Genomic DNA, 21,469 nt, shown 5'->3' with positions numbered 1-21,469 from the left:
ATAGCACCGGGCAATAGTCAGAACCTATCAGATGTACAGGTGGTTGAATATCTGATCCCACAAATCAAGCGTAAATGGCGGAATCGCTGTCTAGCGTGCGGATTTGAAACGGTGCATCATGAAGCGACAGAAAGCCCGGGAAAACGATACTCTTGCGCCAGAACGCGCGAAACAAGACAAAGGGGGCGTGGTCAGTCCTTGAGAAGGGGCGGGGATAGAACGTGGATTCTGTTTCTGTGCTGGTTCGGAACTTCGCAGTGGAGCTGCAGAACTTGTGCTTTGGTGTGTCGGCTGTGACTGTGAAATGGCACCAGACCCGCGCGATCCGGACCGGAGCTCCGACTTGTTCCGCTGGGATTTTCAGCGGGGGGCGTGGCCGGGGATAATCGCACGCACTGTAGTGGCTTCGACAAGTTAACAACCGGGGCATGGGGCGCGCGCGCGCTGCGCGGGGGCCTTGCTTGCGCGTCTTTTTCCTCTCATGCGCGGTATTTGTCTGTGCTGGCGGGGCGGAGCTGGCCTTAGCAGCCTGGGGTTTGCATTTCTCTCTGCGGCCGCTGGCGGCTCTGCTTCCCCTTCCCTTTCTTTTGAAGCTTGGAGGGGCGCAGGAGCGGCCCCGGCGCCATGACTGAAGATTCGCCCAAAAGACGCAAAGCCAATTTCAACGAGGCGGAAACGCAAGTGCTGATCGAGCAGGTCCTGAAACACGAGCACATCCTGTTCGCTGCCGGCTCCCACCGAGCTTCCCCCGGCCAGAAGAGACGCATCTGGGAGTACATTATGAAGAAGGTGAACCCGGTAGCTGCTTGCCCGCGAGAGGTAGAAGATCTGAAGAAACGCTGGAGGGACCTGAAGCGGCGGGACAGGAACAAAGTCTGCCGGATCTCCGAGGTGTATGGCGGAGTGATGCCTCTACCCGAGGAGATCGCGGCCCCGGTGGACCTGGTGTACGGGCCCATTCCTCCCGAAGCCCTGCCGATAGTGGGAGGCTTCGATACGCTGGATCTCCCAGGGGTCTCCATGGAAGATCAGGGTAAGGTGACGGAGAGCCTCGACGGGTGTGCAGGCAGCCATTATCGCTGGCCTGATTAGTTTCGCGCCAGGAAGGTTTTTGTTAATTGTAGCGTAGCCTCTTTAAAAAAAAAAAATATATATATATACATAAAAACTAGGTGCATGCACTGGTTCAAGAACCTGACACTGGGTGAATCGGACTTCCTAGTTATATATATTTAGGGCAAGCAGGAGGTTAGTGTCTGCAAATCCCAGATATTCTCCGTTCGAGCAGCCATATGGCTCAATATAGCCTTTGCCCTTTTGCCTATAGCCCTACCGAGCTGCCGCATGATTCCAGATCAGAAATGGTTAGTCCAGATTTTTAAATCCCGGTTCTATAAACGTTCGAGACTAGGATTTCCCCGTGTGATCAAAACAAATGAATACAAAAAAAGGGGGAGATTACTAAATCCGGGTCATGGTGTTAAGGAGGAACTGGAGCTCCCTGATTTGAAATAGGTTGCTTGCTGTTTCTCTGCTTCTGGTTTCATGATAAACCTTGCTACAGCCAGGATTTACTTCTTGCAGTGTAAAGACCAGTAAATCCTTGCAACCTTCTGAAGCAGGGGGTCTCCACATTTTTTTTAAGCAACGGGCTGCATGTAACCTTTTACATCACGGGGGTCCCCCTTGGAATTTTGATGAGCAGGGGTGCGGGTTCCCCTTGGAGTCCGTGATTGGAAATAGTGCAGACGAAGGATTCCCACAGCGAGAGGGCAGATAGGTGTCCATAAAAATATTTCTAAGAAGTTAGCAACCGTGCTACACTGGCAGGAGCCCTACCTGCCCCCAGGAGTGGGTGAATGGCAGGAATGTTTGTAGCACATCTCTCCCACTCGAACCTCACCATGCATTTTTGTTGCCCTCCCAGGTCTCTCTTTCTCTCCCCTCACTCATACTCTTCCCTTCTGTCTTCTCTCACCCCTTACTTTCACTACCCTCCCTACTCTCTTCCTTAGGCTGGCGAGGCCTGGCCTCCCTGTTGGTGGAAAGCTTCACTTGCATGGGTGCAATGGTTCTCCCATGAGCGGGGCCTAGCCTCCCAGTTAGTGGCTCTCTTTAGGCATGAGTCCCACCTGACCCTGTCACTATCTCCCCTTTGTGTTTCCTCCTTCACCCATCAGTATAGGTGGTGGTTCTGAATTTTTTTTTCTGTGTGTGCACTTTATTTTTGAGCCTAGTCCATGCTGCACCCACTTTTCCATGGTGAGGGCGGTAATGGCAGGTGGAGGAGGTAGCAGTTTGGCTGTTTTTTGCTTTTTGAGGTGACGGGGTTTACAATCTGTGCTGCTGCTTGCCCTGGCATGGGCACACTGGTAATGCTAGTGGAGGCAATATTTTATTTATTTATTTTTAGGAAGAGGGCAGGGACTGGTAGTAATAGCAGTCAGAGCAGTGATGGAGGAGGTAATAGGGCTCTTTTATGGTGGGGTGGGGGCTAATTTGTGCTGCTACTGCTTCTTGGTGGCAGCTCCCTAACCATGGTTGGAGCAGCAGTGAAATTGGCAAGGCAGCTGCTTTTCATATTTTGGGGAGGAGGGCCAGTCTGTGTGGCTGCTGCCACTGCCGCCTTCTCAGCAGAAGCACGTGGAAGTAGTGGAAGAGACAATAGAGCTTTTTTTTTGGCCCCAGCAGGTCCAGGCTGCTCCATGCCTTAGGATCTGTACAGTACTGCCCTCTCCTGCACCTCTTAACCTATTTGTGTCAGTGGTAAGGAGGCAAATTCTTACTGAGGTACCTTAGTGCTGTTGGGAGGCAACTAGGGAAAAAAAAAAATGAAACTTGATTGAGGGCTGTTAAAAATTAGCTCTAAAGAAATTTAACAGGGATGGTTTGCCTAGCTCTTTATTACTGTATTACTATGAACTAGCTCTAGTCAAGTATAAACTTGTTGGATCTTAAAAGGAATGCCTAACCTTTCTCTGAAGACACTTCTATTTTAAGGCAGATACTCACTGTACTACAAAGCTTTTTTTTTTTTGGATGTTATGTAGGATGTTCAGAAAAGGCTGGAAGAGTTTTTCTCTCAAACTTCAAGGAAGCTGCCTTATCAAATAACTTCTTGTGTTTCTAGTTTGACTAATAAAAGATCCTCTAGTATAAACGGAGAAAGTAGCATGTAATAAAGGGTACACAAAAAGTGTAACAGTCATTGAAGACAGCCTAGCTGGTACCACTGCTCATTAGATTAACTTTGGAGAAGGGGTGTTCTGGGCCCCTGGCTTCAGCCCAATTTGAAGCAGAACTACTAATCTGGTGGCTTAAAATATTACCTCTTTGACTGCTCCATCTTTTGATTTTATTCACACTTATTCTGTTTATAATTTCACACTTTGAATAAATGGAGTTTGCTTGATATGGGGAGCAACCCCAATTTCTAAAAATATAATTTGTGAGTCCATGCTGAAATTCTGACTCTCATTTGCATTATTTTCTGTGCATGTGATTATGAGGTTCCACACAGCAATAAGTTAATTGAATGCGGTTAATAGACGTAGAAGTGAGTTGGCCGGAGCTTTCTCCTCTTACCTCTCCTTTTTGAACCTGCTTGATGACCTTTGTTCCTTTAAGATGCACTTTTCTGTGCCCTCCTCCTCCTCCTCTATTGCTTACTGCAGATTGCACTTTCTCTCTGGCAGTACTGTGTGCCTGGAACAGCCTGTCTGAGCTGGGGTGGTTTTGGCCCACTTTTAGGAGATTGCTTTGAAATCCAAAATCCTTGACTGATCCTGATCTTGTCCCTCTTACCTTAACCATGTTTTACTGTGATACTCAAAATGATTACAGGAAAATTATTAGGCTTATTTGTGTTGCCACTAGCTTATAAACTCCCTGGAGCAGGTACTGTCATCTATGTATCTGTACAGTACTGTATCCGTGAACTATGACTATCAACACTTTTAGTAGCTTTTAGCGAAATCAAACACCATAATTGCTTCAGGAATTAAATAAAATCAGAACAGGGAGATAGGTGAACTTGTCATGAGGCCTAATTTTCTTCCTTAGTGTGGAATTTTACACATGGTTGTGACCAGGGTTGGAAAAGGCCTGGACACCTAAAATTTAGTACCTGCTGCCCAGCCACTGCTACAGAAGGACTACAGCCTGGAGCAGGCCCTCGACTAGTGTGGCGGGAGGGAAGAGAGGGCTCGGAGAAAGTGAAAGATGCAGGAAGAGATCAGGATAGTGCCTGGAGGGAGCACAAAAAAATACATAAGAGCAAAAAAAAAAAATTCATTTTTAAAAAAGTAGAAAAAAAAATTCGGCTGCCTTGGCTCCTAAAAATTTTTCTGTGGTGCTCAAGATTCCGAAATATTTTTCCATGCCCAGTTACGACAACATCTGTGATGTGAATTTTATAATTAAACATAGTTTTTCCTTACGGGAGATTAGGCATGAAAATGCATCAGCGGGAGAGCAGAGGCACTCACACAGTGGTAGAACTGGTTTCACAAAGCTCGTTGATCTCCCTGAGATGAATAGAACTGGCCTGTTTGCCTACCGAAAATTTAAAAAGGAATAGTAATGGCTGGACCACAAAAATATGAGCTAGGTGTTCAGCTGTCCATAGCACAAATTTTGAATGGAGGGGTGATCGCACACACTGATCTTATGCCAGTTTACTGAGAGAAAACTAGGCTGAAAAGGATGAACTTAATGCGGTACCAGTTGAAATAAAACATTACAAAATTAGATAATTTACCATACTATAATCCACTCTGGACAAAACACAATTACCAGTCAGTGCCTTGGCTAAGACTTTATTGAAAAGCTGGCTTTTAATAATCACATTTAATGTTACCAGTGTATGTTTCACATGACCTGCCTGAGCAGGTTCAGTGGCAGATAAGAGAGCGTTTTTAGTGCAGGTGAAATTTATTTTTTTGGTGGCACATCATTCTTCACAGTTCAGGGATGCTAAGGCACTGGTGCAAAGATTTGGGGTGCATTTCAGGTTTCTGCTATTTGAGGAATGTGCATGTTTCAATTGAAGGAGGCCATTTTCCCTGGTTTGAATGGAACTAACAGGAAATGGCCTCCTGGAATCGCCCTCCCAACCTGCAAATATTAAACCTGGGGCCTGGACTTTTTCTGGTTCAGTCTCCCCAGGCCCCTCTGACCCCCGTTCTCCATTCACAAAACTAATCAGAACTGGCCACACTGGAGTAAAGCATAGAAATATCACTTTGCTGCTCTCCGCCAGGTGGATGGTGCCATTTTTTAAAGTTCTAGGGCTCAGGTAGGAGGAGCTCCTACGCTTTAGGATTTTCCAGACCCAAGAAAGTGGTACATGGGGGGCCAGGGTGGGAGCTCCTGGCAGATTTAAACAGGGGGGGAGAGGGGGGTGCAGGAGGGAGGGAGGAGCCCAAAAAGGTCCAGGTGCAGAGCTACAATAGTTTTGTGAGTTGGGGGGGGGGGGGGGTATTTCAGAGGAATTTAGGGAGGTCCAACTGGGCAAGCCTGGGCCCTATGCTTACTTTATGCAGGGCGGGAAGTGATTGTGTGGGTGTATTTTTTTTTTTCAAAATCATTAAATGAACCAAAAAAAATAAACAGATACGAAATGTTTGGAGCTGCACATTGCTGTTCTCCAGCGAGTCTTGCAATCTCCCGGCTTATCACTGGAGCAAGAAGAGTATCAAGAGGTAGGAGCAGTGCTGCTGCAGGGTCCAAACATGAGGCTCATAAAAATGCTACATTTGAGTCAAAAGTGTGGCCTTCCTTTTAGAATGAAAACATCTCCTGCAGGAAGATAATGAGAGAGGGCCAGTAGGAGGAGCGTTTTTGTTGTCTCTATACTTCTGCTTTCAGAACTGCAACAGCTAGAAAGGGAGGCTGGGAGAGCCCTAAAGACCCATTTCCTAGGGTGTAGCCACATGGACTCAGGACCAAAGGGTTATGTGCTCCCCTGCTAGCAGATGGAGATTGAGTCAGGTTTCAAAGCTGATGTCACCTTAGATACTCCCCTGCAGTGACCTCAGCCCTTCAGTATCTCTGTCTCCTAGCACATGTGGACGTGCTTTCCCTATGGGGATCGCTGTACTCTTGAGAAGAAGAAATTCTACCTTAAGAGACAGATTGAGCCCCGCTCTTCTGCAGTGATACCTAGAGGTCCCTCCCCCCATTGAGAATTCCTAAGGTGATTTCCGAGATCCCTCACAGGCGTGCCTTGGTCCAGTAGCCGGTTTCCGGCATGGCCATTGCTGCTGAAGCAGCTGAAAGGCAGCGGGTGCAGGAAGCCGAGCGCAGCGGTGACAACCCTCTTCCCCTGCAGCCGGAGACAGTCTCTGTATGCAGCCGGTAAGCACTGAGCCCAGGTAGGTAAAGAGAGATGAGGATTCCTTCTGATTCAGAGACGTTGGCGGGGCTTCGGTAAGTCTTCCTCTGGTCTCCTTGCTCAGCGCACCATACCGATGTCGTTCCCAATCCCTTTGGGATAAGGGGAAGTGGGCTTCCGAGCAGGTTGAGCGGCCGCCGGATGGACTAGGCCCCGCTTCATGATCTGTGGCACACCACGTGGTAGGCCACAGTGGCACCATTTTGCGCGCGGTTTTGTGCTTCTCCGTTGCCCACCATAGAGTGGCAATACTCGCCGGCTCTGCGTGCACGTAACATCACACTTATGTGCGCACATGCGTACGCGCACTCCTCCTTGGGCGCAGACGTTAGGTAATGGGCACATGAGGTGCCTCACCGTGAACCGCGGAGGCGCACAAAATCTGTGTGCATATGAATTCAAGTGCTAGCCAGTTGAGCACACAGTTACAGGTCCTAATGGCTCCGGCAGCAAAGAAACATAAGCGACATTCCCTTTGTGCTGCCTGCCATATTAGGGCTAAACAGTCTGACAGTGATTCTTACCTAGGTCAGCACTGTGAGGCGGCCCAGAGAAAGTTGGTCTCCCAGAACTTTGCTAAGCCTGGCTCCTCCCATTCAGAGGATAGGTCAGCCACAAACTTATCTGGTAGCACCCTGGATCTGGAGTAATCCCGGGACTAGGTCTGCCATGGGTGAAGGAAATTCAGCAGCACCTATCCCAGTACCTCCTCAGCTAGGCATGGACCCAGTGGCCTTTTCGTGGGTGGAACTTTTTCAAAGTTTTCATGCAGGCGCAATCTGTTTCTCCTTCCCCTGTCCTTGCTGAACCCCCACAGCCAGGAAGGCCTCCCTCTCTCAGCCCTATCGGCAGGCCTAGAGACATGCCTCATCTCACCAAGGGTATCCCTGGCAGAGACCTAGACACCAAGGACGAAGAAGGGGATCCAGATTCCTTGGAAGATGGGAAAATCCCTCCAAGCTTGGAGCCATATCGGACCATGTTACGGTTTTTCCATAGAGATGAATTACCGGCCCTGTTTTCCCCAGACGCTGAAGGCTCTGGGAGGTCCTGGCGCGGACCCTGTAACAGAACCAAAGAAGAATCCCATCCTGGTTTCTCTACGGAAAGCCACTTGCTATTTTCTGATGCTGGAAGCCATCCAGGAGTTGATTGACCTGAAATGGTACTCCACAGAAGCCAGTTTTAAAGGTGGTCGAGCATTGGAAGCGCTTTACCCACTGTATCCAGCGGCACAAGAACGCCTGCATTTCCTTAAAGTGGACACCCTGGTCTGCTGTTTCAGAACAAACTACTATCCCAGTGGAGGGAGGAGCGGCCTTAAAGGATACACATGATAAGCAGATGGAGTCCATCCTTAAACAAGCCTTTGATGTGACAGCAATGACATTACAGATTGCTTCTTGTTGTGTCCTAGTGGCTCACTCATGCTTGCTTCTCTCGAGAGAGGCAGATAACTAAGGAGTGCATTCCAAAGAGGCTATGGAGCCTGCTGCTGCCTTTTTAGCTGACACAAGCTCTGACCTTGTCCATACCTCAGCTAGAGGAGTGGCCTCAGTGGTAGAGGCCAGAAGACAACTATGGCTGTGAAATTGGTCAGCAGATGCAATTTCTACGGCAAACCTCACAAAGATGCCCTTTAAGGGATCTCTCCTATTTGAAAGCGAATTGGAAAAGCTGGCCAGTAAGCGGGGTGAATCTCCAGTACCTTAGCTACCAGAAGATAAGAGAGAGAGGTTACAGCATCCCTCTCCTGTGAGGGCTCTGTCCAGGGGCTCCTAATGCTTTTGGCTCTATAGGAACTCAACATTTCAGAAGTCTCGGTCCTTTCGGAGTAGACAACCCAAGAGGGGCTGGTTTGGGCTCAAGTTCAACCAACCCATCCATGGAACGAGGAGATAGAGGGTCGACTATCCCTCTTCTACCAGTGGTGGGTCGAGATCACATCAGACAAATGGGTACTGGATATCCTAAGAGGATACGTGCTGGTGTTTCGCAGCACTCCTCTGGACATATGCATGATGTCTCCTTGCTACTCCCAGCACAAGAAGCTGGTATTGGAATCTACCTTGATAAGACTCCTTAAAGTGAGGGCTATAATTGCAGTACCTACGCACCAGGAAAATACGGGTCGTTATTCCATCTATTTCATCGTACCCAAGGAGGAGGGTTCCTTTCGCCCCATCCTGGACCTCAAGAGCGTCAACCAACATCTATGAGTAATTAATTTCTGCATGGAAATTGCACTCCATCATAATGGCCATACAACCAGGAGAGTTCTTAACCTCCCTGGACCTCTACAAGGCCTGCCTTCATATATATTCCAATCCGGCAAGATCACCACCATTCCCTATGCTTTGCGGTGCTGGGCCACCATTATCAGTTCCTGGCGCTGCCCTTCGGCTTGGCCACCTCCCCCATAACAGTTTCCAAAATTATGGTGGTCATTTTTTTATTTATTTATTTATTTATTTAAGGGTTTTTTATATACCGAGGCACGTTTGCAAAACATCACCTCGGTTCACAATGTAACATAACCTAGCAACAAGCTTTACAATAATATAAGTTTTTAACAAGGAGTCGGTAAACAGGGGGTGGTGGAGATAATACGTGGATTATATACATATGTACATTCTTTCCCCAGTGCCATTCTTTCCCCAGTGCCACTGCCATGACCATATACATATGGTCATGGCAGTGGCACTGGGGAAAGAAGCAATTCTGGTGCACCCATACTTGGACAACTTGTTGATCCGGGCAAAGTCGTTAGAAGAGAGTCTTTAGGTGACCAGCAGGATGATGTCCCTGCTTCAGGAGCTTGGTTGGGTAATGAACATGGACAAAAGCAGTCTTAAGCCCTCCCAGTCCTTCTTAGAATATCTGGAAGTCTGGTTCTACATGATACAGGACAAGGTAATTGATGTTCCAAGTGCGTCGGTTGACTATCACGATATGCGCCAAGGTGTGGAGCTATCTTCAGGTCCTCGACTTCATGGCGTCAACCCTGGAGCTAGTAGCGTGGGCGAGGGCATACATGCATCCACTCCAACTCTCCCTGCTGTCACGTTGGAACCTGCTGTCTCAAGACTATTAGATTTGCCTCCACCTACCGATGGAAGTATGTTCTCAGCTCCAGTGGTGGCTACAGGAAGCTCACCTGGGCAAGGGTGTAAAAGCCTGTCCACACTGAACGGGCTAGTTCTCACGACAGACACAAGCCTCCGAGGTTGGGTAGTTCACTGTCAGGAACTGACGGCCCAGGGGCATTAGACCAAGGAAGAGAGAAGCTGGAACGTAAATCACCTCGAAGACCGAGCAATCAAATTGTTGTCTATAGTTCAGCCACAGGCTCCAGAGTCAGGCAGTCCGTGTGATGTCGGACAATGCAACAACCGTAGCCTACATCAATCACCAAGGAGGAATCAAGAGCCAGCAAGTGTCTCTGCAGATAGATCTCCTTATGGAATGGGTGGAATTGAACCTACTGCTGATCTCGGCCTCCCACATTAAGGGAAGAGACAATGTCAAAGCAGACTTTCTAAGCAGGGAGAGTCTGGATCCAGGAGGATGGGTTTTGTCGGCCAGAGCCTTTCAGCTGCTGGTGGATCGCTGGGGCCTCCCGTACATCGACCTGACGGCCGCATCTCACAACGCAACCGTTCCACGATTTTTCAGTCGCAGAAGAGATCAGCGATCCCTGGGGATCGATGCCCTTGTTCAGACCTGGTCAGAAGAGGGCTTGCTATATGTTTTCCCTCCGTGGCCCCTGCTGGGCAGGGTCCTTCGAAAGGTCCAGCATAATCAGGAATTAGTCCTTCTGGTGGCTCCGAATTCGCCCAGATGCCCGTGGTATGCAGACATGCGGAGGCTTCTAGTGGAGATGCCCCCGTACCTCCCACCACACAGGGACCAGCTCCAGCAAGGTCCGGTCCTTCATGAGGATCTGACTCAATTTTGTTTTACGGTTTGGCCCTTGAGAGGGCTCGCTTCATGAAGCGTGGATATTCAGCGGTAGTAATTACAATAATGGAGGTGGTTTTCATGGGTAATGATTCAGATGGACTGAATCAAATCACGCTGAACCTAGAAGATGTGGTAGGCCTGATTGACAAACTGAAGAGTAGTAAATCACCTGGACCAGATGGTATACACCCCAGAGTTCTGAAGGAACTAAAAAATGAAAATGAAATTTCAGACCTATTAGAAAAAATTTGTAACCTATCATTAAAATCATCCATTGTACCTGAAGACTGGAGGATAGCAAATGTAACCCCAATATTTAAAAAGGGCTCCAGGGGCGATCCGGGAAACTACAGACCGGTTAGCCTGACTTCAATGCCAGGAAAAATAGTGGAAAGTGTTCTAAACATCAAAACATCAAAATCATAGAACATATAGAAAGACATGGTTTAATGGAACAAAGCCAGCATGGCTTTACCCAGGACAAGTCTTGCCTCTCAAATCTGTTTCACTTTTTTGAAGGAGTTAATAAACATGTGGATAAAGGTGAACCGGTACATGTAGTATACTTGGATTTTCAGAAGGCGTTTGACAAAGTTCCTCATGAGAGGCTTCTAGGAAAAGTAAAAAGTCATGGGATAGGTGGCGATGTCCTTTCGTGGATTGCAAACTGGCTAAAAGACAGGAAACAGAGTAGGATTAAATGGACACTTTTCTCAGTGGAAGGGAGTGGACAGTGGAGTGCCTCAGGGATCTGTATTGGGACCTTTACTTTTCAATATATTTATAAATGATCTGGAAAGAAATATGACGAGTGAGAATCAAATTTGCAGATGACACAAAATTGTTCAGAGTAGTTAAATCACAAGCAGATTGTGATAAATTGCAGGAAGACCTTGTGAGACTGGAAAATTGGGCATCCAAATGTCAGATGAAATTTAATGTGGATAAGTGCAAGGTGATGCACTTAGGGAAAAATAACCCATGCTATAATTACACAATTTTGGGTTCCATATTAGGTGCTACAATCCAAGAAAGAGATCTAGGCGTCATATGGATAACACATTGAAATCGTCGGTTCAGTGTGCTGCGGCAGTCAAAAAAGCAAACAATGTTGGGAATTATTAGAAAGGGAATGGTGAATAAAACGGAAAATGTCATAATGCCTCTATCGCTCTGTGGTGAGACCGCACCTTGAATTCTGTGTACAATTCTGGTCGCCGCATCTCAAAAAAGATATAATTGTGATGGAGAAGGTACAGAGAAGGGCTACCAAAATAAGAGGAATGGAACAGCTCCCCTATGAGGAAAGACTAAAGAGGTTAGGACTTTTCAGCTTGGAGAAGAGACGGCTGAGGTGGGATATGATAGAGATGTTTAAAATTATGAGAGGACTAGAACAGGTAGATGTGAATCGGTTATTTACTCTTTCGGATAATAGAAAGAATAGGGGGCATTCCATGAAGTTAGCATGGGGCACATTTAAAACTAATCGGAGAAAGTTCTTTTTTACTCAACGCACAGTTAAACTCTGGAATTTGTTGCCAGAGGATGTGGTTAGTATAGTTGTGTTTAAAAAAGGATTGGATAAGTTCTTGGAGGAGAAGTCCATTACCTGCTATTAAGTTCACTTAGAGAATAGCCACTGCCATTAGCAATGGTAACATGGAATAGACTTAGTTTTTGGGTACTTGCCAGGTTCTTATGGCCTGGATTGGCCACTGTTGGAAACAGGATGCTGGGCTTGATGGACCCTTGGTCTGACCCAGTATGGCATTTTCTTATGTTCTTAGCCTTGCTCCATGAATGGAAGTTAGACGTCCTTAGTGTAGGTGCAGGTCTGGAGAGTATTTGAGGCCTGGTGTGAGGAACACTGTGTTGCCCTTCAGATGGCCAAATTCCCCTCTGGTTCTGGAATTTTTACAGGACGGCTTGAATAAAGGGTTGTTAACTCCTTGAAGGTCCAGGTAGCAGCTCTCTCCTGTTTCAGAGGCAAGGTGAATGGAGCCTGCCTATCGACGCATTTGGACATGGCCTATTTTCTAAAAGGGGTAAAGCACCTCCAGCCATCCCTTGTGGAATCTTAATCTAGTGTTGGAGTTTTGGACAGGACCTTCCTTTCGGCCGCTGCATAGTCTGCCTTACACCTGTTAACTGTGTTCCTGGTAGCAATATGCTTGGCCCATCTCTGAACTACAGGCATTGTTGAGTAGGGAACCATTCCTCCAGATGACCCCAGGAGCATTACAACTTCAGACCGTTCCATCCTTCTTGCCGAAGGTAGTCTCGGAGTTCCATGTGAATTAGTTCATTTCACTGCTGTCCCTAGATAGACACATGGATATGGAAGACTACCACCTCCTCCGCCATTTAAACATCAGTAGGCTTCTGGTGTGGTTTCTGGAACTTTCAGAACTGGTGCGCAAGACGGACTGCTTGTTTGTCCTTCACAGTAGATGGAGACAGAGAAAACCAGCTTCGCGTACTATCATAGCTCGCTGCATTAAAGAGGTGGGCATAAGAGGTTATGTAGAGGCAGGAAAACCATTACTCTTTCAAGTTAAAGCTCATTCCACTAGGGTTCAGGCAGTATCCTGGACGGAAGCTAAACTCCTGCCTCCTGTTGACGTGGTCCTCTTTGCACACCTTCTCCAGGTTCTATCGCCTGGATGTTCAGGCCCAAGAGGACGCAGCTTTCGCAAGGGCGGTGCTAACCGGACCGCGGGCAGCCTCCCATCCTGATCGGGAATAGCTCTTGTACATCCCATTGGTCCAGAGTCCATCTGGCTACACGCTAGGAAATGGAGAAATTACTTAGCTGATCATTTTGTTTTCCTTAGTGTAGATAGATGGATTCAGCATCCTGCCCACGGCTGCCTAAGAACGGTGCCAAGGGAATGCCATCCCAATCATCTATAATCTTGCTGGGATTCAGTGTTTGAGAACAGTTATGGTTATACATTTTTAGTCAAGTTTTAATCATGTTTTTCAATAGTATATCCACAGTGGCTTTTGACGAGAATACTGAGGGGCTGAGGTCACTGCAGGGGAGTATCTAAGGTGACATCAGCTTTGAAACCTGACTCCGTCTCCATCTGCTAGCAGGGGAGCACATAACCCATTGGTCCCGAGTCCATCTGTCTACACTAAGCAAAACGAAATTATCAGGTAAGTAACTTCTCCGTTCCCCAGCAGTGAGGTTCTGTCTTGATAGTGGTAGATGGCTTTCTCACTGGGTGAGATCACTGTTTCTAGGGATGGGCAATAGCAGATTTACTTATCAAACACCCATTTATTTATGTAACTGATGGAACAGCTGTCAAAAATGACAGGGTAAACTACAGTCCCTCCACTTGGACCCCCTACCCTTTTACCCCAGGGCAAGCTTAGCTCTTCAGGAGTGATGCTCAATTGCTTCTACCTTGCCAGTGCCAAAATTCAAATAGCACTAGCTGAGCAGCTGCTCCCCATTGCCCTGCAAAGGAGGAGTACATGAGAGCCACAAGTCAGCCAGCACCATCTTGAATTTCAGCACCAGGTGTAAATGGATGGTCTCTTGTGGCTCTGCTAGCAGCATTTTTTTTTTCACATGCACACAAAATGCCAGGCTAATCTTCAGGAAGGATCAAGCAGGATTTTATTAACTGATTATCTAGTCAGAAAGAACTTACTCAATTGGCATCCGTTTTGATTTGCGGGAAAACACAAATAATCAGAGTGGATTTTGTGAAATATATAAAGTAATAAAGCACCCAGAAAGGAAACAAACAGCAATGCATTTTACCTGCTAATCAAGCAGTGCAGCTTGCTAGAGTACTGTACCCTGGGCTCTCGAATTTATTTCCTCAGCAACTAGAACTAAATGCAAGTCAGATTTAGGAAGGCTGGAGAAAAACTCCATTTGGAGTGGTCTAGAAATGGGTTAATTCCTCTTTCCTAGTCAGAAGGAACTTACCTAATGACCCCCCAACCCAGGCAGCATGAGGAGGGAAGGAAATTCCCAACAAATTACTCAGGCTCAGTATTGACTTAAAATACCAAAATGTGGTGCCTTCATTATGAAAGACTGTATAAGAGCAAGCACTTCTGATTGGTCCTGGAAATCGTCACAACAGTCTAACGCATGCAGTTTACACATTGGAAGGGTCCAGCAAACCCACAAGACCATTGAAGTATGAAAAGCAGAAAAAAAGTACTCCCAGAGAAAACTTACTGCGGTTAGCAGGAAAAATTCAAGTGGAATACAGTCAATAGGAGAAATATTTTTTTTGTGTCTTCTACACAGGGCTGGTGCAGTTGGGCATCCCTTCTGCTCCTGAAGTCCTCAGCTTGTGTTAGGGGACTGTAGTTAGGGTGTGCTAATGGTAAAGAATATGCTCTATTTAAGTCCTTTTATTGTGGTGGCTTCGGTGCCCATGCGCCTGAGGGGAAACTACACGTTTTGCAATAGGTTTATGATATTATCCTCTAGCAGCTGCCTGGACAATCCCACAAAGGTGAAGGACACCGGCTTTTTATGCCATGAGTAGAGCAGAGGTTGATGGGGAATACTTTCCTGAGGCAAGTCTAACCAGTCATATCTTTCAGGATATCTATAATGAATATGCATGAGATGGTGAAGGCCCACATATGCAAATTTGTCATGTATATTCATTGTGGCAATCCTGAAAACCAACTGGATAGATGTTTCACCAGGAGAGGGTTGGGGAACACCCATTGCACAAGCTCAGTCTCTTGTTTTTTCTTTGATTTCCATACCCAAAGATCTAAAATATTTACAAAATCCAATTATACAATATTAATACTTCGGAACTTGTCTCTTTTTTTTTTTTTTTTTTTTTTTTAATTGTTAGTCTAGAGTGGGGAAACATTTCTCAATGAGAATGGCCACAACAGGAGAAAGAATAGGTTCCGTTTTTGCAAAAAAAAAAAAAAAAGTGGTATTGGTCTTATCATTTGTCCAGCACATATCAGATTATGGAGCACTGTTCAGAGACACATAATGGACAGTCCCTTCTCTCTGGAACTTGCAATCTAGTCCAGAAATACACAGACAAATCAGTTCAAACAGCTGGTCAGCAAGGCCATGTTAGAGTGGATTTAAGGTAGTTACAGGACGAAACGGTGAGAGAGACTGAAGAGTGGTGTGTAACCTTTGCCACTTAGGGAGGAGATGTTAAGATTATCTTCATTCATCCATGAAAGATGGAGGTGGATATGTTGCCCCGAAACATGGACTCTGACCATTCTCCCAATGTAAGCACATAGCATATACATCCCTAACGAAAGGGATTTTTGGATTGTAAGAACAGCTGCACCTTAAATTCTGCCTGCTCTCTGCATACCTCTTTCAGTCTTTTAGAATTAGCAGCAGAATGAGAGCAGCCGCTCTCACTGCAGCTCCCCCATCCTCGCTAAGAGACTAACATTTCTCCATTATTTTAATCCTTTCCAGTTTAAGAACAGATTTTGTATTTTTTTTTTTTTTTTAGAGTCAAAGAACCAGGCTCTAAATACTCACGTCTTCCTCACAAACTTCTGGTTTAGCCTCATTGACTCCCATGACTGTATCTGGAAGGTTGATGTAGAGTAGGAGGAAGGATTAAGAAAATATCCAGTAAGGGTTTGTCTTTCTTTTGTTTCTTTCAGGGTTCACCACCGAAGATCCTGGTCCATCCAGCCAGTCCTGCATTGAGCATATGGACTTAAAAGAAGAAATAGTAGTGAAGATAGTGGAGCCAGAAGAAAGCTCCGAGGATACAGCTGTAGTGCCCCCTAGTCAGGAGCAGCTGCCCTTCCTGGGGACGCACAACAGTAGCTCATCCGGCAAGGTCAAAGCCAAAACAAAAATCCGGCCCCAGCCAGAGCAGAATGACATGACCGAGCAGAGCTTGCTGCAACTCCAGCAACAACAGATCCGCGTGATCCAGGCGGGCTTTGACCATGTCAACCACAACCTGCGCTTACTGCAGCATGGGATGCAAGAGCTGAACAACAACCTCAGCGTCATGGCGCACACCCTCATGGCCATTAAGAATGTCTATGCGAAAACCAATGCATGCCCAGCAACCTATTGCAGTACTTCCACTCAGACACCAACAGGGTACCTGAGCCCCGGCTCGCCGAGCGTCAAGGACAACAGCAGAGCTCAGGTCACTGGAAATAGCAGCCGGAGCAGCAGCTGTAGTTCGAGTTCTATGTCACAGGAAGCAGGTCCTTCAGATTTACCACCGCCGCCGCTACAGAACATTAAGAAAGAACATGCAAATGGCTGCTACTATTTCTGTTTTGCAGATATGTAATATTGAATTTTACAGTAAGGATAGCATTACAGATAGTAGTTTTGTTCTTCTGTGGGGTGGGATTAATTTTTTTTTTTTTTTTTTTTAAGCACAGTGCCCTTTGTAACTATTTCTGCAGGTGGGACTTTCTAATGCATATGGGCTTTAATAATAACAGACTCCAGATTACAGTAGCAACCAGAGAACTTCTACCCAGCAGCTCAGTTGCTCCCCTCTTCCCTCAGGTCTGATGTATATTATTTTCATAGCTTTCCATTCTGGGCTAAGGTGGCTGTCACATTGTCCTGATGGAAGCAACTTACCCAGCTCACATCAGGTTTTGCTGTACTGTATTTCATACGTTCAGACTATCACCAGCTATATGATAGTTCATTTTCTAAAGTACTGATATTATAAGCTACGATTTTATACACACACCTCAGGTGGAGGCTAATAATTGTAAAACTTAGAAAAATATTCTCCTTTAGACACACGAGAGCAGTGTTGGGGCTAATGTGAGAACTGAAATGATAGAGCAGAGATGGAAAATTAATTTTGAATTGCTGAACAGTTGGTACTTGGTTTTATTGTCCTAAGTATGCCGAAGCCTGCCTCTAACACTATTTATGACACAGACTTTGCTGCTTTAGGTCTTTAATGGTTTTTAAGTGATTTATACATTTTCTTTTTATAGATAGAAATAATATGTGTGTCCCTGTTGCGTGGTGGACAGTCAGGTTGAGCTCACCAGTTTGGAGAGAGATTTTTTTTCAGGAGATGGCAGTGCTTTCTAGCTCTGAATGTAGCTTCTTTAAATCTAGTTTTTAATTGGCAACAAGAGTTCAAGGCATTTGGGTTTTGTGCCCATGGTGTTAGCACCATCTAGCCCTACCACTTAAGCGTGTCGGGGTAGCTTAATTTATGTGAAAGCCGTGTTCTCCTATACTCCCTGTGTCACACTCGTGACCTGCAGAGGAAGAGCACAGAGATGTCTGCGCTGGGCCCATGGGAGCTCCCTCAGTATGACTGGAGGTGAATGACCAGTTCCAACTGTATAGGGCTTTTCTAGACCAATTTATGAATAAAATAACATTTACTAATTAACTTGAGAGTTCTTGTTAAGATTTCTCCCAGTACATAGTCACAGACAACAAAAGCAAAAGGCAGGTAAAAACTGCACTATTTTTTAGTACATATTTTGTGCCCTGTTGTCCAGCAACAACTTTGCCCATGTATAAGTGTCCATAGCACTGCTTCTCAGCACCCAGCCAGTGAGGTTTTGAAGATATCCTCCATGAATATGCGTGTGAGAGATTTGCATGTACTACCTCCATTTTATGCTCATCTCTCTCCTGCATATTCATTGTACATATCCTGTAAATTTGACTGGGTTGAGAACCACTGGGCCACAGTATGGTTGGTTTTCCTCACAAAGTACAAAAATGCAGATGTTTTTTTACGTTTAGCTGATTAGCATACACAGGATAATTGATGCAGATTGCAAAAATCCACATTTTTGCAGCTTTATACTTTTAGAGATGTAGTTTAAGAGCTTTGCATTCAAGGTATGCTATAACATTATTGCAGCTCTTTTCCAGGTTATTCTATTAAAGGGTATAAAGCCTTTAATGAACAGCATGTTAAATGCAGCAGTAACTCATTTTATAAATTAGGCCCCTTAGATGTTTTTGTTTTATGGTGGTAGGGGAAGCTTCTACGAATATTCTGAAAACACAAAATAATCATTTTCCTTAGCCAGGGAAGAACATTTCAAATTAAGAAGTTAAGGGAAAGGAGGAGAAAAAAATCAAGTGGTGCAGCAGGCTGGTGAGGCCACAGCAAAGCTTTCTAAGTCTGAGCTAAGTTCTTCATAGTGGATTTTTCTGTAAGTTAACGACATTACTATAGGCAACATTAGGGTAGTTTGCTTTCTGAGAATTATTTACTTGTTTAACACCATCCTGCCTTTTGATTAAGTCATATACAAAGAATGTGAAGCTTTAACAAAATAAATAAGTGGTGCATTTTATGGATTGTTTCTAAAATGACTACAGTTCAGAGATGTTCCAGTTGTGCCTCTGGAAACATTTGCAGTTTGTTGGCGTCTTTAGTGGGAAGGTATTATGTAGAGTGTACGTGTACTTGTATGTTATAGGAATGGAAGTACAAATAAAAGCATGGGAGAGCACCTGGAGAATAAATTCACTGTCTGCTCATCATGTCAAATGGTGGTAAGCTTTGACAACAGCACTAGTTACTGGATGGGCTAAACCAGACTTCAGCCCAGGTCTTCTAGACACATCCACCTCTTGCAAACTCTGCAACTTGTACTGAGCTCCAGTCCACTATGGCACAGATTAAGCAAGCTGGAATTAAAGCAGCAGTTAAGACAGACAATAACTGTTAAAGGAGCTGTATCAGTTATTTCCAGTTTGGGCATATTCATACACCATAGCTGAAAATTCTTGGTTAGCAATAGCACTGCTAGAAACAGCAGTTTTGTTCTGTCAATTACTGTTCTACACTAAGCGTATTGCATACAGATTATAGGGCTTCTCCACTGTAAAGGTCTGAGATCTGGTTTGATCTTGGCAGAATGTTATGCTGCAAAGATCTTCATGCCCAGGCACGAGTACTTTGCTAGCAGTGCGATCTAAAAGATACTCAAAAAGAATAAAATTACCCAGAATATCAGTGTGCACCTGAATGCCCAAAAATATAACAGCTAACCCAAAATGAGCACATTTGCTATTTGAAAAGAATAGTGCAGACTGAGTTAACAGAATAGTAATTAGCAGCAAGAAAAAATTCCTATTACATTTTATTCTCTCACAGTCTGCACCAACAGACTTACAAAAGTATTATTTTAAGGGGTTGGGATGATCACAGCTTGAAAAACTTTCTTCCAAATTTGGCATCAGTTGATGTCAACTTACATATTCTGTATATTTTAGTTATGGTATGGATGGAACTCTCAAGTTGCAGCTTTGCATTTCTCTTATCTACAAAGGAGCTAGCCACCAACCTTGTAGAATAAGACTGAATAAAGAAATGGGCTTATTTGATATGTTTGGTTTCTGAATCTAATCCACTGAAAAATTGATGGCTCTGAGGTTGATAGACCTTTTTTTTGCTTGTTTCATAAAGAATAAATATTCAGATCTAAAAGTTTATTTACAAAAACCATACTTTAAATCTCTTAAAAGTGAAAGAATGAAGTTCCTTCACTTTGAAAGAACAAAGATACAAGAGTTAGCAAATAAGCTCGTGCTTTAAATTAAAAGTAGAAGTTTTTGAAACATGACGAACTGCATAACACAACTTTTATCTTTAAAAAAAAGATAGATGGAGCTATTGCAGATAAAGCATTTAATTCACCAATTATTATTATAGCAATGAAAAAAACAAATGATAAAAAAAAATAATTAGCAGAGCCTAATGGTTTAAAGGAAAAACACATCAGAGTTCAAAATCAGATTTAAATTTCATGTAGGCATTGGCAAAGAAACTTTAGTCCTTGTTAGCTTAGTAACCAATCTTATGAAATTAGTATGACAAGGTGACTTGCTCATTAGGATTTCCTCTTAACCGCTGCCATAACTTCAATTTAAACTGATAACCAATACTTGAGAAAGGAACTCTAATAGAGCTTTCACTGGTGATTTAAATGAAATAATCTGTGTACACCAGTTTGCAAATGTTTTTAATATAGCATAACTTCATTGGTAGACTGTTTTCTGGAAAATAGTAATCCCATTACAACTCTTTCAAAATAACTTTTTTTTTTTTTTTTTTAACATTTTTTTTCAGTTTCCAGGCTGTCAAGCTCAGAGATGTCAGATCTGGATGTCAAGTTTGACCTTGACAGAGACTATCTGGGATGAGAGGAAGCCAAATTGGTCTGGCAGTGGACTTTTCTAACAGATCTGGAAACCAGCTGCATAGCCAAATTAGAGATAAAAGGATTACTATTGTTAGTTGTGCTCTTTTGAATGAATTTTTGGATCATGCGTTAAGGAGAAAACATACACAGAAGATATGGACTCCATGCTAAGGCTAAAGCATCTATTGCTTGTGTTTTGTCTTTTCTTAATGTCTGTTGTAATTACACTGTATCTTTCTGTTATGAAGGTTGGCTATAAGTTCTATTTGTGGATAATCTCATTGTTGGCATATATTGAAAATACTTCAATTGCCATTCTCCTGGATAAAGGTTGAATCTGCTGAGCCAATCCACTTGAATGTTCTGTTTGCATTGTATGTGTTTTGGTGAAATACTTAGTAAATGTTGTTCTACCCATGAGCAAAGAGTTGTTTCATCATTGCTACACTTTTTATATGTATGTATTTAACATACACCACAAATTGTACATTAGCTGACTTGATCCTGATGGTGAGAAAAAGTTCTGAAACTGTATTTTACAGCTGATTAACATTTAGACTAAAGACATTTTGCTGATCTGATAAGTGCCTTGAGCAATTTTTCTTTTTAAAGTGCCACACCATCTTTCTTACTTGCATCAATAGCTATTTTATTATTTTCTGCTTTTCAGGCACTTCAAAGCAGATTCCATTAAAGAGAGAGCCACCAATCATGTAGAATAAGACTTAACGAAGAAACAGGTTTACTTGATATGTTTGGTTTCCAAATCTAATCCACTCATAAATGGATGGCACTGAGGCTGGTAGACCTTTTTTGCTTGTTTCATAAAGAATAAATGTTAAGATCTAAAAGGTTTCTATTTACAAAAACCACACTTTAAATCTCTTAACAGCAAAAGAATGAAGTTCCTTCACTTTGAAAGAACAAAGATACAAGAGTTAGTACATAATC

At 44.3% G+C, this 21,469-nt stretch overlaps 1 protein-coding gene across 3 annotated transcripts; it reads left to right on the top strand.

Moving 5' to 3' along the window:
• The first annotated feature begins 253 nt into the window (after positions 1 to 253).
• On the top strand, positions 254 to 20,938 carry LOC115090068 (t-SNARE domain-containing protein 1-like). 3 transcript variants are annotated; one of them, XM_029598692.1, is made up of 3 exons: positions 254 to 1,033; positions 16,004 to 16,652; positions 20,446 to 20,938. In XM_029598692.1, the coding sequence occupies exons 1-3, from the start codon at positions 625 to 627 to the stop codon at positions 20,492 to 20,494; spliced, it is 1,107 nt and encodes a 368-aa protein (XP_029454552.1). In that variant the 5' UTR covers positions 254 to 624; the 3' UTR covers positions 20,495 to 20,938. The 3 variants fall into 3 exon arrangements, with proteins under 3 accessions (XP_029454552.1, XP_029454553.1, XP_029454554.1); XM_029598693.1 differs by having other exon boundaries at positions 256 to 1,033; positions 16,004 to 16,670; XM_029598694.1 differs by having other exon boundaries at positions 259 to 1,033; positions 16,004 to 16,567.
• Positions 20,939 to 21,469: the final 531 nt, after the last annotated feature.

Source organism: Rhinatrema bivittatum, chromosome 4, assembly GCF_901001135.1.
Source record: "Rhinatrema bivittatum chromosome 4, aRhiBiv1.1, whole genome shotgun sequence".
Lineage (NCBI taxonomy): Eukaryota > Metazoa > Chordata > Amphibia > Gymnophiona > Rhinatrematidae > Rhinatrema > Rhinatrema bivittatum.
The sequence above is the reverse complement of the archived record's forward strand: the minus strand, read 5'-3'. Positions and strand labels throughout refer to the sequence as shown.

Bases quoted from the DNA above. Each gene is read 5' to 3' on its own strand.
- LOC115090068 (XM_029598692.1), top strand. From the start codon at position 625: ATGACTGAAGATTCGCCCAAAAGACGCAAAGCCAATTTCAACGAGGCG. The intron at 1,034-16,003 runs GTAAGGTGACGG...TGTTTCTTTCAG, and splicing joins GGTCTCCATGGAAGATCAGG to GGTTCACCACCGAAGATCCT. The intron at 16,653-20,445 runs GTAATATTGAAT...ATTTTTTTTCAG, and splicing joins TATTTCTGTTTTGCAGATAT to TTTCCAGGCTGTCAAGCTCA.